The sequence below is a fragment of the Podarcis tiliguerta genome (assembly GCF_965153285.1).
Source record: "Podarcis tiliguerta genome assembly, chromosome: 13".
In the NCBI taxonomy this organism is placed as follows: domain Eukaryota; kingdom Metazoa; phylum Chordata; class Lepidosauria; order Squamata; family Lacertidae; genus Podarcis; species Podarcis tiliguerta.
This window is the reverse complement of record NC_139546.1, coordinates 34332624-34349024: the sequence shown is the minus strand read 5'-3', so window position 1 is coordinate 34349024 and position 16401 is coordinate 34332624. Positions and strand designations below refer to the sequence as shown.

General features: G+C 48.6%; 1 protein-coding gene across 1 annotated transcript; it reads right to left on the bottom strand.

Annotated features, from left to right (window-relative positions):
- Nucleotides 1-689: 689 nt before the first annotated feature.
- Nucleotides 690-16375, bottom strand: NUCB1 (nucleobindin 1). Its single transcript, XM_083411541.1, has 13 exons — nucleotides 16217-16375; nucleotides 15058-15191; nucleotides 13710-13817; nucleotides 13025-13157; nucleotides 12253-12356; nucleotides 10329-10514; nucleotides 10110-10200; nucleotides 9245-9303; nucleotides 7826-7918; nucleotides 5438-5527; nucleotides 3054-3224; nucleotides 2642-2756; nucleotides 690-1463 (listed from the first exon to the last, which is right to left on the bottom strand). The coding sequence occupies exons 2-13, from the start codon at nucleotides 15163-15165 to the stop codon at nucleotides 1336-1338; spliced, it is 1386 nt and encodes a 461-aa protein (XP_083267667.1). The 5' UTR covers nucleotides 15166-15191; nucleotides 16217-16375; the 3' UTR covers nucleotides 690-1335.
- Between the last annotated feature and the right edge of the window lie 26 nt (nucleotides 16376-16401).

Sequence of the window (16401 nt, the reverse complement as noted above, 5' to 3'; positions counted from 1 at the left end):
AAACATTTTTAAAAAATAAACAGGCCACATACAAGCCTTCCCTCTGCCCAAATTGCGTGCAGGGGACATGCCAGAGAGTTTCGACCCCTGACATTTTGCAACCCTTTCCAAAGTCTTGCTGCACCGGACCCCAGTTCCTGCCCCCTCCATGGTGCTGCTGCTGCAGGAAGCAGTTGCGCACACAGGACTGCGGATAAATGCTCTGCCTGCATTTACCACATGACCACTCAGAAACGACGGGGGCCCAGCTGCAGCTCAATGGTTACAGCATCCGCTTTGCATGCACAAGGTCTTGGGTTCAATCCCTGTCATCTCCAGGTAGGGTTGGGAGAGATCCCCCTGCCTGGAATGCTGCTGCCTGTCCGTGCAGACAGTGCTGAGCTACATGAGCCAATGGTCTGACTCAGCACAAGACAACTTTCTAGATTCCATGTGGAGGTCAGGATGCAACCACTGGCATGGAGGGTGTGTGGCCAGGGTGGATATACACACATCTACACAGTTTATTTATTGTAAAGTAAGGATGGCTCAACCTCCGCCTGGGGCCCCCGACTGATACTGACACAGACTCAGAGCAATTTTTGCTGTTCCTTAAGACCCCACCAGACACAGTGGGACTTTCTCAGAAGTATGTGCATTGAGATTAGTTCCTATAGAAGGAAGCAAGAGAAGCCACTGGAAATCAGACGTGTTTTGAGAGCTTTATTTAAATACAAGGGCCCAAATAATTAAAAATGAAAAAAGGTCAACACTGCAATCCCATTATAAAGGAATCAACTTCTGAAAAGGAGGAAGGTAGTGGCCCGAGTCCACAATACTGACATCAGCAAGAGAGACATCATGTCCCCCAACCCTGTTGATTTCCCCCCAGTGCATCCAGGAACATAGTAGAAAATGACCAGGGCAGGTGTGGTGCTGGTCTCTCGCTCAGTTTCTTCTCCCTCCCTCTGCTCATCTTCCATGGCAAACGCTCCTCCACCTCCCTCATTAGAGCCCTGCTAAGGGCTCCCTCAGAGGCTCATTGTGGCTAGAGAGAAGCAGAGAGCCCCGATCGGTTAAATTTAAAAAAAGGGGAGGATTTATGTGTGCGTGTTGTTGTTTTTTAACAGCTCCCATACCTATTTTCTCTTGTGTGCGACCAGAAGAGGAGTGGGCAGAGACTGGTTAAGGGGCAGGGCTTCCATTAAAGACTCTTCCCACAGTTTTCTGCGATAGGAGAGATCTCTTGCCTATTCCCTTTGCCCATGGTACCGGGGAAAGTTTGGATTTGGGAGGTGCAAAGGGGATGGGGAAACAAGAGGAAAAGGCAACCCTAATTCCCCACAACCACACCCATCAGTGCTCCACAGGATTCGCGTGGTGCTGTTGGTTCTGGAGAGGTTCCACCTGGTTCTGCAGGGCAGGAGCATCCGGCAACGCAGGGCCTCCAGCACGGGACTCGGGTGGAGGAGGAGGTGTTTGGTCTGGGGGGAAAGGAGAAGACAAGAGCGTGGAGCTGTTGTCATCGACAGGACTTCACTTGCCTCTGAAAGAGCATGGGAATCCTGTTCCTCCCTTTCGCTTGCCCTCCTGGCGCAGGTGCCCACAACACAGGTTTAGATGGTTCCACCTGCCATGCATGGTGCCACCCTCTGGAGAGGGTACAGAAGTGACCAGCCCTCTTCGAAAATTTGAAGCTGCAGGCAGAGATCATCCTGGCAGCTACACGGGGACATCCCTCCCTCCTTCCCCAGCATCAGAATTGGGGAGGTGGCTGGTGGAGACTGCAAAGAATCCAGAGCGCCATGGCCAGGCAAGCCTCCCCACCCCCCGCAATCTCCTGCTATGGGGAAAGGCCGTAACTCAGTAGTAGAGCAACTGCTTTGAATGCAGAAGGTCCCAGGTTCACTCCCCAACTTTTCCATACAGTGGTACCTCAGGTTACATATGCTTCAGGTTACAGACTCCGCTAACCCAGAAATAGTACCTCGGGTTAAGAACTTTGCTACAGGATGAGAACAGAAATCGGGTTCCGGCGGCACGGCAGCAGCGGGAAGCCCCATTAGCTAAAGTGGTGCTTCAGGTTAAGAACAGTTTCAGGTTAAGAACGGACCTCCGGAACGAATTCAGTATTTAACCCGAGGTACCACTGTATTGGACTGGGAATGTTCCCTCTCTGGAACCCAGGAGAACTACTGCCAGACATTATAAACAGTTCTGAAGCCAGTTTTACTTGTGATTTAATTTAACCCCACCCCCCCCGTTTATAGCCCACCTCTCCTCCAAGGGGCTCCAGGTGGCCTACATGATTCTCCCCCTCCCCATTTCATTGTCCACCACCCCCTCCGTGAGATGGGTTAGGCTCAGAGACAGGGACTAGCCCAAAGTCACCCAGCGAGTCCCACGGCTGAGTGGGGATTTGAAACCTGGTCTCCCCGGTCCTGGACCAACACTCTGGTCACTTTGCCACACAGCTTCTGGCATTTGGGAGCATATTTCGAAGTACTTTTTAAAGAGGTGGCTGAACTGCACTGCATACAGGCCCAGACCCTCGTCCCTTTTAAGAAAGCTCAGAGACCCCAGCTGCCACCCACTTTTCCTCTCTCAACGGACCAGACTCCCTTATTTCCCATGAGAACCCATGGGATACGGCTCCTCCTACCTGCTGGGGCTGCGTGCGGCGGCTGGGCTTGGAACTTCAGTTCTCCGTCAGGTCCAGCGTGGGGTGCCTGCTCAGGCTGCTTTTGGGCTTTCCTCTGTTCCATCTGGAGAACAACCTGTAAGGAACGGGAAGCTGAGTGAGCTCACACACAAACCCTCAAAGTGCAATTGCATCCTGAAAACGGCATGCATGCAATTACAAAATGCTGGGACCTTTTTTGGTTTTGGTTTTTGCACATGTTCCCCCCATGCTTTGATCTCCTTGCAGAAGAAAGGACTGCAACTGCACGCTTCTCGCCACACCAAAGCCCTTTCCCCTCTCGGTTAACCTGTCTCCCAATCCGACTTCTCTCACCCAACAGCTATGCCACCCAACCAAATGTCCGCCCGCCCCCCAACCTCGTGCTTCCCACCTGCTGAAATTCCTTCTTCTGGGCATCAAGCTCCACCTGCCGCTGCTGCAGTTCCTGGTGCTGCTGGCGAAGCTGCTCCGCTTGCCGGCCTAACTCTGCCTGCTGGGCAGCCAGCTCTGCCTCAAAGCGCTGAAGCTCGGCTTCCGAGTACACTTGGGTCTCTTCCACAGTCTGGATGGGGGAAGAAGTGAGAAACAGAGCGGCTGGCTTAACTGACAAGAGAGATCATTAAATCTGGGAGCTCTTTTAGGTCACGTGACATGGACATGGTCCAACACAGAACGAAGGGTGATAGTGGTGGTGATTGTATATGTAGGCAACTCCCCATTGATGCAGGGGTTACGTACCGAGGCAGCGCATGTTTAAGTGAAATGGTGTCCATTGCAAAAATCATTGAAAGAGCCTGCCTGCAAACACCCTCTAAACCAGGCTTCCTCAAACTCAGCCCTCCAGAGGTTTTTTGAGACTACAATTCCCATTATCCCTGACCACTGGTCCTGCTAGCTAGGGATTATGGGAGTTGTAGGCCAAAAAACATCTGGAGGGCCGAGTTTGAGGAAGCCTGCAAGCCTCTGGAAACTCTCGAAAAACCCCAAAATACAACAAAGCCTCCACCACAATCGCTCCCTGAAAACCTCCTTTCTCAAACTCCAACTCTCCGCAGGCCTCAAAGGTTGGTGCAAAGGCTCCTGGGATTGCACTCGCAAAGGCTTGTGGGATTGCTAACATGGTTTCTGTGCCGTTTTGTTCCACTTCTGGGGTGTGCAAGTCGCCCATGCCTCGAATGTGCCTAAGTGGGGAGTTGCCTGTAATATGGATCAAAGTACCTCTGTTGCAGATTTCACAAATGCCAAGGCTTAAGCAGAGGAGGCTGGCCCATTAGGGCAAACGGGGCACTGCCCCACCAACATCACTCTGTCCAGGGGGAGGCGCTCCCTGTCAGCTTCCTCTCCCTCCTCAGCTTCAGAGTTGCTTCGATAGAACTCAACAGGGAAGATGAGGATGGGAACAAACCAAATGCAAATTCCACTAGTCTCTGGCTCTTGGGCTCACTGCATTCTGCCCCACCAGCCCCAATGGGCACCGGCAGCTACTGGGCTTATGTTCCCATGGCTGGAACAAGTACCCACTGAAAAATACAGTTATAACTCCTAAAAGGTTGCTGCTGCAAAAATGAAAGGTTCTGAGCATTCTTGCTCTCCTCAGCAAATAAAAATGTAATCAAGCTGAGGGGTGAGAATCAGAAATGGCCACACAAGGTTGCTGGCTTCGTAGTTATGCTGCATATTAAAACTGCTTTATTAAATCTGACAGTTGTTTTTGCAATCAGTTTATTTTTTTGAAATGCTGCAAGCAACTTTGAGCAATTTATAGAAAAGTCTAACATACACAGGGCAGGAAAAACCAGTCACCTTCATTCATCATTTAAAAACATTCTGCCCCAATCTTTTTTTTTTTTTTTTAAATTGCATGGCTTAAAATCATTTGACACATTTTTTATTAAAAAAAAACTTGAAACAACCTTTACTTTTAGAAACACCAGAACCTTGAGGCTCAGGGCCATCAAAGACAGCCAAGGAAAAGTCAGCACGTTTTGACTGTAATCAGATGAAACTGAAATGCTGTTTTCTTGACTCTGAAGTCTCTCACAAAATCAATTTTCAAAAACTCCCACACTATAGCGAAGGAATTGGATCAGGGACAGTAGGCCCTCTTGATACACAGCCCCAAACAATTTAAGACAAGTCTCCTTCCACGCCAAGGGAATTAGCTTGCCTCAAGCAAAGACAGATGATTTGCTTTTTAGCAACTTCACATGCATGCAGCAAGATTAACCTAGTTTCAGAGAGTGTGTTAGATTTGTCTGCTCCTGGCCTAGGGATGGGCAGACCTTATTTAACCAGAGGGGCTCACTCTCTCAAGGGCCACCTTGCATCATGCCAGTAGTGGGTGTGGCCAGAGGCAAAGGTGGGTGTGGCCAGAGGCAAAATGGGTGTGGCTAATGATCTGACTCTTTACCTCTGTACAGCAGGCTACATACCAGGCCTGCCAAGCCCAGGTTTCTCCAAGCACCCACCCACCTAAATCTATCCTTACATATCCAAGGCATAATCACAGTTCAATGGCAGGTTTCAGCCAGGGAAAAGCACTTGGAACAAGGCTGGAACAAGTGTTTGGCCCGTGGAGAGTCCCAGGGCGAGAGAGAGAGAGAGAGAGAGAGAGAGAGAAGGGAGGGAGGGAGGTAATTTCTGGCCCCTGCAACTGAGGTGCCCCACACCCCTGAACCTGCAATCTGCTACTAGTGACCTGCTTCTTTGATCCTTGTTAGGAGACATTCAGAATATTGTTTCGCACAGCAGTCTCCCCTCCACAAACCCACAAACCTCCCATCCGTCGGCTTCGTTGAATTCCTTCTTCTGAGTGGATTTGAGGAACTCTTCCAGGGTCACCAGGCGGTCTTTGTTAAGGTCCACCTGCAAGAAGATAAGTTGTGAACTGATCACAGAAATCTGCCTGGGCTTTCAGTCCCTCTATTAGGCTTCAATCGCCATTTTCAGCCCCTCCCTGCTTTTCTGACATTTCCCCCTCCAAGCCTGTTGGCGCCTCAGAAATCTGCAGCGTATGAGTTATGGGTCCTCCACCCTTCTCTCTTGACTCTGGGTCGCTCCATACTTATACTGGCTACAGAACAACACGTCTTAAAGCTTTCACTTCTTAAAGAAAATAATGAGCAAGTTTCCAGCCTCGTTTGCTGGAACATGGAAGTAAATTTTGTATATCCATATGGTGCATTTCTGCACCCACAGAAAAAAACAAAACAAAAAACCCACCTTAATGTTACAACAGGTCCCAATTTAAATCAACATAGAATTATAAATAAACAAAACCAATCACTACAAACCTGACAATAAAACCTACAAAAACAGCAGCAAGTAGATGACAATAAGCAGGACAGGACAAACAACTGCTCTCGCCACAAAGGCTTTTCTAGAAAGGAAAGCCTTGACTTGCCCTTAGGAGGAGGGGGAGAACCCCCTCAAACCTCCCTGTGGAGGGAATTCCATAGGCTGGGCACCACTACCAAAAAAGCCCCGTCTCCATTTCAGCCTTAGCAAATCTGGAAGTCATGAGGTTGGCAAACCTGGAGGGCAACAGGTTGGCAAAAGCTGCTCCCGTTAACAATCCTCCTCACTTCAAAAGGTGGGGAAAGCAGAAACAGAGCCTCAGTGATGAGTCAAGCTGGTAAACGTTCAGAACAGAACAGCCTTCCCCCAGCCTTGGGTCCTCAGGTGGGAGGGCGGCATCAGGTTGGGGGAAGTTCCAGTCATCTATTCTAGATACTTGGAAAAATACCGAGGTGTAGATGACACCAGCTGATGTGAAGAATACGCAGAAAGATCTCAGAAGCCAAATGTGTGGGAGAGAAAAGGGGAAAGCCAAGTTTCCCAGTACACACACACACAAATAAACACACAGGCTCTGCCACCCACATATTTCCTGAAGTCAGTCTCTGTCTCCACAACCTCTCCGGGGAAAGGAAACGTGTGGTCTGGCCCTTTCAACCACTCTGGTAGTGAAAGGATGTTAACTGGAGGGAAGCAGTTCAGTCCTCCTCCGCTCCAGTTGCAAGCTGCTTCCGTCATTATAGACGGCCAATGTTTTCTGTGCTTGCTGCACATTAGCAGAGATTCCATGACCTCGCTTGCTGCCTCCATTCCATTTCCAGCAACTCCCATCAGCCTCAGGGTTGCACGGCCAATGATAAGAGATGGTGAACAGTCCCAAAAAACATCTGGAGGCAGGCAATGAGTTCTGCCATCCCTGTTGTGGTCTCTTTTAGTGTTCACCCTCACCCACAAATTCTGGGGTTTGGGTATTTTTTTAATTTTTGGCAAAGCTTTCTACTAAGACGAGTCTTCTAGACATCCCAGATCAGTACAGTGGTGCCTCAGGTTACATACGCTTCAGGTTACAGACTCTGCTAACCCAGAAATAGTACCTTGGGTTAAGAACTTTGCTTCAGGATGGGAACAGAAATTGTGTGGTGGCGGCGCAGCAGCAGCAGCGGGAGGCCCCATTAGCTAAAGTGGTACCTCAGGCTAAGAACAGTTTCAGGTTAAGAACGGACCTCCAGGACGAATTAAGTACATAACCAGAGGTACCACTGTACTGTGAATGAGCAGAGGCAACATCACAAAGCATAAACTGTGGAACTCGCTCCCGCAGGACATTAAGCACGAGAACCCTGTGAGGCAGGGCCATGTTGCGGGCTATAGGCTGGGCTGAGAGACAGTAAGCCGGACTGCAACTCCCATCATCCCCCAACTACAGACCATGACTGCTGGGACTGAGGGTCATTGGGGGAGTCCAAGAATCAGGAGGGCGGTAAGTTGGAGGAAAGGTACATTAAGTCCTCCTGCCAACAACAGGGGGAACTTGACATCTCATTCTCAGCTGATACGCTAGCACTGCGGATCGCTTTACCACCAGCAGCCTTCAAAAAACAAGCCAAAGAGACAGCGTGGTACAGTGGTTAGCGTTGGGACAAGGACCTGGGAGAGCAGGGTTCAAGTCCCCACTCGGCCATGAAGCTTGCCAGGGATAACCCGCCTCGCAGGGATAAAACAGAAAGGGGAAGAAGCAAGTGTTTCACTCAGAGAAAAGCTGGGGTGTCATAATAAGCATGTCTCGCAGTTGGACCCCCTTTGTCTTCTCTGATCGCAGGGAGCAATGGCGCTATATTGCCCTCTCCATCCGGCCCAGATGCTTACATTCTGCATGACATGCTCCCGCATGCGCAGCCGCTCCTCCTCCATTTCTAACATGTCGTCCTCTTCGTTCCGGGGGTCGTAGACCTTCTCCAGCTGCAAAGTGGGGAACAAGGGCAAGGTGAGAGGCTAAGAAGCCCTGTTGTGCCCATCTCCCTTCTCTAACCCCGAGGAACCTCTTCCCCACAAAAAGAAAACGGTCCAAAGGTCCTGAATCTCGGGCACATAGGAAGCTGCGTCCTACCCTGTCAGACCAGTTGGGTCTATTTAGCTTTGTCTACACTGGACTGCCGGGATGCAGGTGGCGCTGTGAGTTAAACCACAGAGCCTAGGACTTGCTAATCAGAAGATTGGCGGTTCTAATCCCCACGACGGGGTGTGCTCCCGTTGCTCGGTCCCTGCTCTTGCCAACCTAGCAGTTCGAAAGCACGTCAAAGTGCAAGTAGATAAATAGATACCACTCCGGCGGGAAGGTAAATGGTGTTTCCATGCACTGCTCTGGTTCGCCAGAAGTGGCTTAGTCATGCTGGCCACATGACCCAAAAGCTGCACGCTGGCTCCCTCAGCCAATAAAGCGAGCTGAGCGCCGCAACCCCAGAGTCGGCCACGATTGGACCTAATGGTCAGGGGTCCCTTTACCTTTACACTGGACTGCCAGTGTCTTTCTGGCTCTTTAAGCTTAGGCATCCCCCCGCCCTGCCTGGAGACACCAGGGATCAAATCCAGGACCTCTGGAATGCACAACATGCATGCTGTATGCCTGAGCTCATGTCGTTCCCCAGAAGGGAAGCCTGCCTCTCAAGACTGCTCACAACCCACACCACAAAAAAACAGGGATGGGGAGTCTGTGACCCTCAAGATATTGCTGGGACTCCTATCAGCCTTATCAGATCATCCCTTGACAACTGGGCTGTAGCTCAGTTAGGAAAGGGCTTGCTCTGCACGCAGAATTTCCCAGGTTCAATCCCCAGCATTTGGGCTGGTAAACAGACCCGCCTGATAAAATTGCTCACTATATGCAGGCAAGAGGCTAGTCCTTATGAGGACCTGTTTCAAAGTTGCACCACAGCAGACTGCAAGGGGAGGCTCAAATGCTTGAATGCATCCCCTTCTGCCCCCAAATACAAGAAAACCTTCTTTGTACACAGAAAATGAAGTGTCAGAGAGAAGCTTTCCTCCCATGTGCTAGTTTTCTACATGCAGAGGGGCTTGCAGGCTTGCTTTTGTATGGAAGAGCATTGAAACATGCATGCACCTCCCAGCTGCAGTCTGCTGTGGTACAGCCTGGGCACAGGCTTATTACTAAGAACTAGGCAGAACTCGGCCAAGAAAGTGAGATGAGCGCCGCAACCCCAGAGTCGGTCACGACTGGACCTAATTGTCAGGGGTACATTTACCTTTACCTTTAGGCAGAGAACTTACCTCCTTAGTGAAGAGAGCCTCCAGTTCCTGCTCATCTAGAACTCCATCACTATTTGTGTCTGAGGGGGGAAAGTAAGGGAGATAGAGTTAGACTTAGGCAAGCCTCTCTCTCTCTCTCTGTCCCCAGTGAGTAATTATGGGAGAGCCAGTGGTCTGGTTTTGCACGTCACAATATGCCAGAGTTTGTCTTAAACCATGGTTTAATCACAAATATGCCCACACAACTTACGGCCTGTCATGTCACCTAAAGCCTTGTTTCCTTCAAACAACATGGTGGGCTACCAATTAATCCAAGAACAAACCTTAAATTTATTTCTGGCCTTATTGCACGTGGCAGGTTAAAAAAATAACACGCTCTGGGTTTGAACAACATTACAGCCAAAAGAATGTGGCTTTGTCCATTGTTTGAACTAATTTCAAGATTGTGTTTCTACATTACCCTGAGACCTTGCTGTGAAGGGAGAGTAATAAATCAGATCTAGAAAATAATGAGACTCGTTTGGAGAACATGTGGAGGTGAGAGAGAAGAGAGAAGCTGTGCAGGGACAGGGTGAGGCACGTTAGGAAATAAACCATGTTTTCAAGACAAACTCTGGCCTAAATGGCCTCTGTCCTGTATACTTGAAGGAGCGTCTCCACCCCCATCGTTCAGCCCACACATTGAGGTCCAACTCCGAGGGCCTTCTGGCAGTTTCTTCACTGCGAGAAGTGAAGTTACAGGCAACCAGGCAGGGGGCCTTTTCATCAGATGGAAGAGGGCCTTCCCATCAGATGTCAAGGAGATAAAAAACTATACAACTTTTAGAAGATACCCAAAGGCAGCCCTGTATTGGGAGATTGGGACACCTTTCCTCCCCCTCCTCACCGTGTAATTTGAAGAAAGTCTTGGGATTGAACTCATTGGGGTCCAAGCCATCGGTCTCCTGCCAGACCTCCTTGAGCTGATCGCGGCTCCCCTGCATTGGGATTACAGATGAGGCAATCAAGGCCAGTCAAAAGAAGTAGTATCTCCCATCTTTGCCTCCCACAGGGACACCCGCATGCACTCCCCCCCAAAAAAAACCCCTAGAAGTGGTTCCCTTACTGGGACGTTGACCTTGGGATGCTCCTTGTGCTTCTTCTTGAGTGCCTCAAAATGCGCCTCCTCCTCCCGGCGCTTCTCCTCATCCAGAGATTTCAAGTACTCCCGGCGCTCGTGCTCCTTCATCATCTCATAACGCTTGAACTCTTCATGGTGAGCAGCATCGTAGTTCTCCAGGTCCTTAGTAGCCTGTGGGGCGAAGAGGCAAGACAGTGTCAACAGTGACAAAGTGGGGTGGGAGAGCTGGGACAAAAGCATTTCCCCCTGCTGTAACCCAGGATGCTCGAAGACGGATGCCTGAAGTCCCTGCAAAGCTCAAAGTAAACACAAGAATGTAAGGTGAGGTTGCTGGATCAGGCCAATGATCCATCTAGTGCAGCATATGCATACATAATTTTCACTTTTACAATCTTTTTCACATTTGCATTCACAAAAAATAAACATTAATCATTGACTTCCCTCCTTTCCATGGTTCAATCTAATTATCTTCTGCTGCTGCATATTCTAATTAACTCCATATTAATTCTTTCTCATCTTCTCTCAGCTTAATTTATACCACTGAATTTACTCTAATCCTGCCAACGTTTTAATTTGTTTGCAATCACTCTTCAAATATTCTACAAACGTTTTCCAATCTCCCTTAAACACTCTTTCCTCCTGATCTCTTATTCTGCTGGTTAAACTTGCCATTTCTGCATATTCCGCCAGCTTCGTCTGCCATTCTTCCTTCGTTGGTACTGTTCCCTCCCTCCCATTTCTGAGCCTATATGATCCCGGCTGGCGTGGTTGCATATAGAAACAGATTCTTTAGAGACCTCTGACTCAGTTATTCGGAACAGGAGACTCCTAACTCCTCTCTCAGCTCTCTCAATAACCACTGTAAGAATTGCAGCTCTATGAGGGGAATAAGGGACTCCTAACAACTTAATAAACTACAGTCACTCCCAGGATTCTTTGGGGAAAGCCACAAGTGGTTAAAGCGGTGTAATACTGCTTTAAATGTATAGTGCAGACAGGGCCACCATCTTACTGAGCTAGGCAGAGCTCAGAATTGCACTAGGACTGCAAACTCAAAGGCTATTCCGGATTTGGGTCTTCCAACCCCACTTGATCTCAGACCTGCCATCCACCAACCATCCCTTGAGACCAAAACTAGAATAGATTGGATACACATTAAAAATCTGGATGTGCTGTGATTACTAAACGTACATGCATGAAACAAAAACACAGTATCTCCCATCCTGATCAGCCTGCCTTTCTTCAAAAGGGGATGAGCCAATAAAGAAAACATTCAGTTTACAGAAAAGCAGGGGAGCATTGTGGGGGTGAGAAGAGAGATTATCTTACTTCCTCGAACAAACTGTGCATGAGAATTATTGTCTTGGCTGCTCCTTCCGGAGGAATTGAATCCTCAACACAGGCAATTACCTCCAGTTTAATTCCCAAAGAATTGCTCTTTTTGTGGCTGTTTTCCTCCAGAGCATAAGGAAAGGAAAAAAACTTCACTCCCTTAAACAATATGGGGGAGGAGAAAATGACACACATGGCTGATCCCACACTGAACCACATGGCGCGTTAGGCAAAAGGCCTTGCTTTTAAACCAGTCACCCATACTTATAGATATTAATTAGCAAGTGGAGCTTCTTCCACCATGGAGCAAAATGCGATCACCTGTTAATTGCCACGGATTACACAGCTGTCGAAAAGCACAGCAGCAGCAGCAACAACAGAGGATGGTTGATAAATAGGCAATAAGACCCACTGCAAGGATATCTTCTTGCACAGCACTTGAATCAGGCAGTTGTGTTGCATTGCACAAGTATGGACCAGGGTGAGGTGAGCAAAGACCAGGGCATCAGCACACCACAGGCTGACAAGACAGCCACATCGATTTTGGGAAGAAATAAGGAAGGAAGTTCAGACATACGGCTTGAATGAGCAACTCCAGATCCCGGGCTTCAAACGTGTGCTGGTTTTGAGGGTCCAGATGTTCAAACTGCTTCAGCAAAGAGAGGTGATCGACCTGTACATCTGGAAGTGGAGAGGAGTTTGCAGGGGAGATGTTAAGGATGCTGGTTCACATCTGCAGCTCCAACAGGTCACAGAGAATGGGGATGAGGAGCCTGCAGCCCTCCACAGGTTGTCAGGCTACAAATCCCATCAGCTCCAACCAACCTGGCCAAGGACAGCACACAGAAGGCAGCAGATCCCCCACCTTCCATTTAAGCCAATGGCTATTGGTCAGAACTGAAAATGGAACTTCCAGATTTTATCAGTTCCTGGGGACAACAGGGGATGGGGCTCACTCTTTGAAGCCTGACTCATGAGTCTCCTGAAAAGTAAGTGTGAGGGTGGGGAGACCAGGCTGGCTGCTGATGGACCAATCTAACAAGACCATTTTTATGGCTACATCTGAGGAAGCCCAGGCTGAAAATGCAACTAATAAGTAAGTGCAATAGGCTACCAGGAGCAATCCCTGATCAGGAGGGATAAGTGTCCAAAGACCACTCAATGTACACATACAAATTAACTCTGCAGTGGCCCTGAACTTCTCAAGCTGGAACCCAGATCTAAAACTATCCAAAATGCCACAGTCCCAACCACAAAACCAGGACCCCTGACTCCCAGCACCCCCTATTTCTATTCCTCAAATCCCTCCAGGAGCCCCACTCATGCCACCCTCTTCTGTCCCAGCTCACCTTGTTCCATGGTTGCATCCATCTTGGCCTTCAGAAGCATCCGAAGCCGGGAGACCTCTTGACGCTTCAATTCATCAAGTTTGGTGCGGACATGGTGGCTGACAAAATCCAGCTCTTTGCTGAGTTTTCCGCTCTGAAAGAAGCAGAGGTTTTATTTATTATTAGTCATGCTAATTCCACCCTTCCTCCAAGGAACCCAATGCAGAACATGCATCTCGTCCCATCTTCACAACAGCCTTATGAGATAGGATAGGCTGAGTGACAGCGATTGGACTAAAGTATCTAAGTGAGCTTTGGGATTTAAAGCAGGGGTGGGGAGCCTCCAGCCCAGGGGCCAGTCTTAGCCCACCGGGAGTCCAATTTGGCCCACCAGGCCATTTGGAAAACCCATGCAAGGGATTTTGAGAGGTGGCCAAGGCTGTCATATTTGACCTGATAAGCGTCTTGTCCATGGAGTCAAAAAGGTTCCCCACCCTGATTTAAGGCCAGGTTTTCTCAGTCCAAGTTCAGCAAGTGAAGAGTTACCACACTGCAGAGCAATGTGGATCCATCACTACCACAAAAATCCAAGTCCGGCTCCCAGGGAAGCCATATTTCACTATCCACCAAAACCAAAACCTCAGAATGCTGGCTAAAGAAAACTATCTTGCTAGCACGCACGAGCACACAACATAGTCCAGATCACCTTGATGTCCTCGGCATTGGCTGCTTGGAGCTTTTCCCGGAAGTGCCCATCTGTTTCCAAAACATTGATCACTTCTTGGAGGTAGCGGTGATAATAGAGGCCTGTGTCCTGTGCAAAAGCGAGAGCAATGGGTCAGGGCAACCATCCGGGGAAGGGCTGTTGGTCAGGGGTAAAGCGTTTGCTTTGCCTACATAAGGTTCTCCGATTTAGTTCCTGGGGTCTCCAGAGAAGGGGACCTGGGAGAGATGCTTGGTTAGAGAAGATACAGAACTGGGCTTAATGGACTCAGAGGTCCAATGCAACATAAGCAAACTCCACATGCTAAACATCACCATCGACAACAACAAACAAGTGGAGAGCTGTAACAAAATTCTGCAGTATGACATACTCCTGCTCTTGCACCCCAAGATCCTTCAACTTCCTTATCACAATCAGTTCATAAATACTGTTGAGACCAACAAATTTTTGGTGCCATCTGGTCTCTGGCTGAGACAGAGGCTGTAAATCATCCCCTCCCTTTCACAGCCTAAACTGCTCAAAGTAGAGGCTCCATCCTTGAAAGATGGAAAAGATACAGTTTAAGAGAAAAATTCAATTGGTGACATATATATGGTGTGGGCTTCATCAAACTTTTGGGACAAAAAATCAGGCCACCCAGTCCTCTCTCTCTCTCTCTCTGAAACGAGAGATTATTCACCTCCACTAAAGTATGAAGTTCTCAATTTCCACAGCAAAACTATGTAAGGGCAAATCCAGCAACAAGATGGGACAAAAAAACAAGAAGCCCGGAGAGATGTTCTGCATGTTAAACACCTGAGATTTCATCTCATTCATTTCATTATGCACTGATTTAAAAGTTATCTGCTTTGTCTCATGACCAACCAGAGGATTTTAAGAGCTAAACCTCCATCCTTGAATTTATTTTATATCTACATAGTCACCAGATAACATGGGAAGACATCAATGACCTTAAATGTCCACTTCATGTTTTATCATCCCTCTTTACTCCATTTCCTAAAATTATATTTGTAGTTTCTTTTTTAAATAAACCACTGAATTCCAGTTTGTTCAAGCAAAAATGAAATATTCCCGTTTCAGAGTTACAAGTAAAAAAATATCAATTGATAAATGGAATGATTTCTGGTACTGGCTTGCAAAGAATAACATAAGCATTTCCTGGACTGAAATCAGAAATAAACATATTTATTCTAAAGTGGTAGGAGACTGGAGCCTGACTCCAAGTTCTGCTAACCAGGAGATAGGATAATGATGATAATATCACCAATCACCATTATACATTAGGGTACTATTCAAGAATAAAAAGATGTTTAGGATTAGGATTCCTTACTGGCGCCTCAGGGGGAGTCTCCTCTTCTTGCTTCTCCTTGGGCCGTTCAATGGGCACACAGGTTGCCAACCCTAAAAGGGCAGCGCTCAGGAGCCACGTCAGGTGCATTGCCTTGCGTGCCTGTTGCCGAGATCCTATGGAAACCGGGAAACACTACATTAGGAACACAGAAATGGAATTCCCAAGGCCACAAGGAAAGAAATGGCAAGAACAATTGTTTCTTCACACCTCCCCCCACCCCCAGGGCCGGATTGAGGTTTGATGAGGCCCTAAGCTACTGAAGGTAATGGGGCCCTTTATACGTCCAGCTGTCCTTTGTCAACAATAAACTGCTGTTTTTTGTGTTGGATATATGCTATATGGTAATTTATGGACCTAATAGGTATCTAAAGCCATTTGCACATAACAAAATATGTAATTTATCAGAGTAATTCTTGAACTTATCTTATACAGTATTTTGGAAATGTAAATCCAGTTTTTTCCCCTTTAATTTTTTGGGGGGCTCCCAAGAGAGTGGAGCCCTAAGCTATAGCTTGTTTAGCTTATACGTGAATCCGGCACTGCCCACCCCAAAGGAAAGGCAAACATAAAAGTCCAGGAACGGGCAAGTTTGCACCACGTGGCAAACGCAAATCTGAAGTCCACAGACTGCGGCTGTGTAATTTGTTGCCAATGCCAAAGTTCAATACAGCACTTGAGAACAGTAGTAATAATAATAATAATAACAATAAAAGCCAGGAGCCCTAGAGCAAGTGCAGAGCAGTTCCTCACTTGCTATGTCCCCTCAACATATCTTGGATCAGGGGGCAGGGCTTGCAAGTCACAGAGCAAAGCTGTAATCCCCGACATTTCACAAGCCTCAAAACACATCCCCAGCAGTACCCGGAACCTAAAAGCGGAGTGGGGAGAGCTTGAGCGGTGAGCTGTATCCTTTGACCTGGAAACCCCAATCCCTCCTGCCGGAGACGCCGAGGAGGCGGGCGGTGGTTGGGCGGCCAGCGAAATGCACTCTGGACATGCTCAAGAGGGCCGCTTTCCCCTCCTTTGTGATACTGTTCTGAACGTCGTAGGGCTAGGAGCCCCCGGCGTTGGCGACCCCCTAGCGCTTGGCCCGAGCGCCTGAAGCAAAGGTCCCGGCGCTGACCCTTCCGCGACTCACCTGAGTCCAAAGGTGCCTGCGACCGAACGTTCGGCCACCTTCTCCAGTCCGCTTCCTCTTTCTCAAGCAGGCCCCGCCCCTATATCTGCATGCCTAGCCACGCCCCCTCTCTAGTCCGGGCCTCGCCGGCTACGCCACCTTCGCTCTGTCACGTCCGGCGCTCTATTTGCGTCATGCCCCCACCT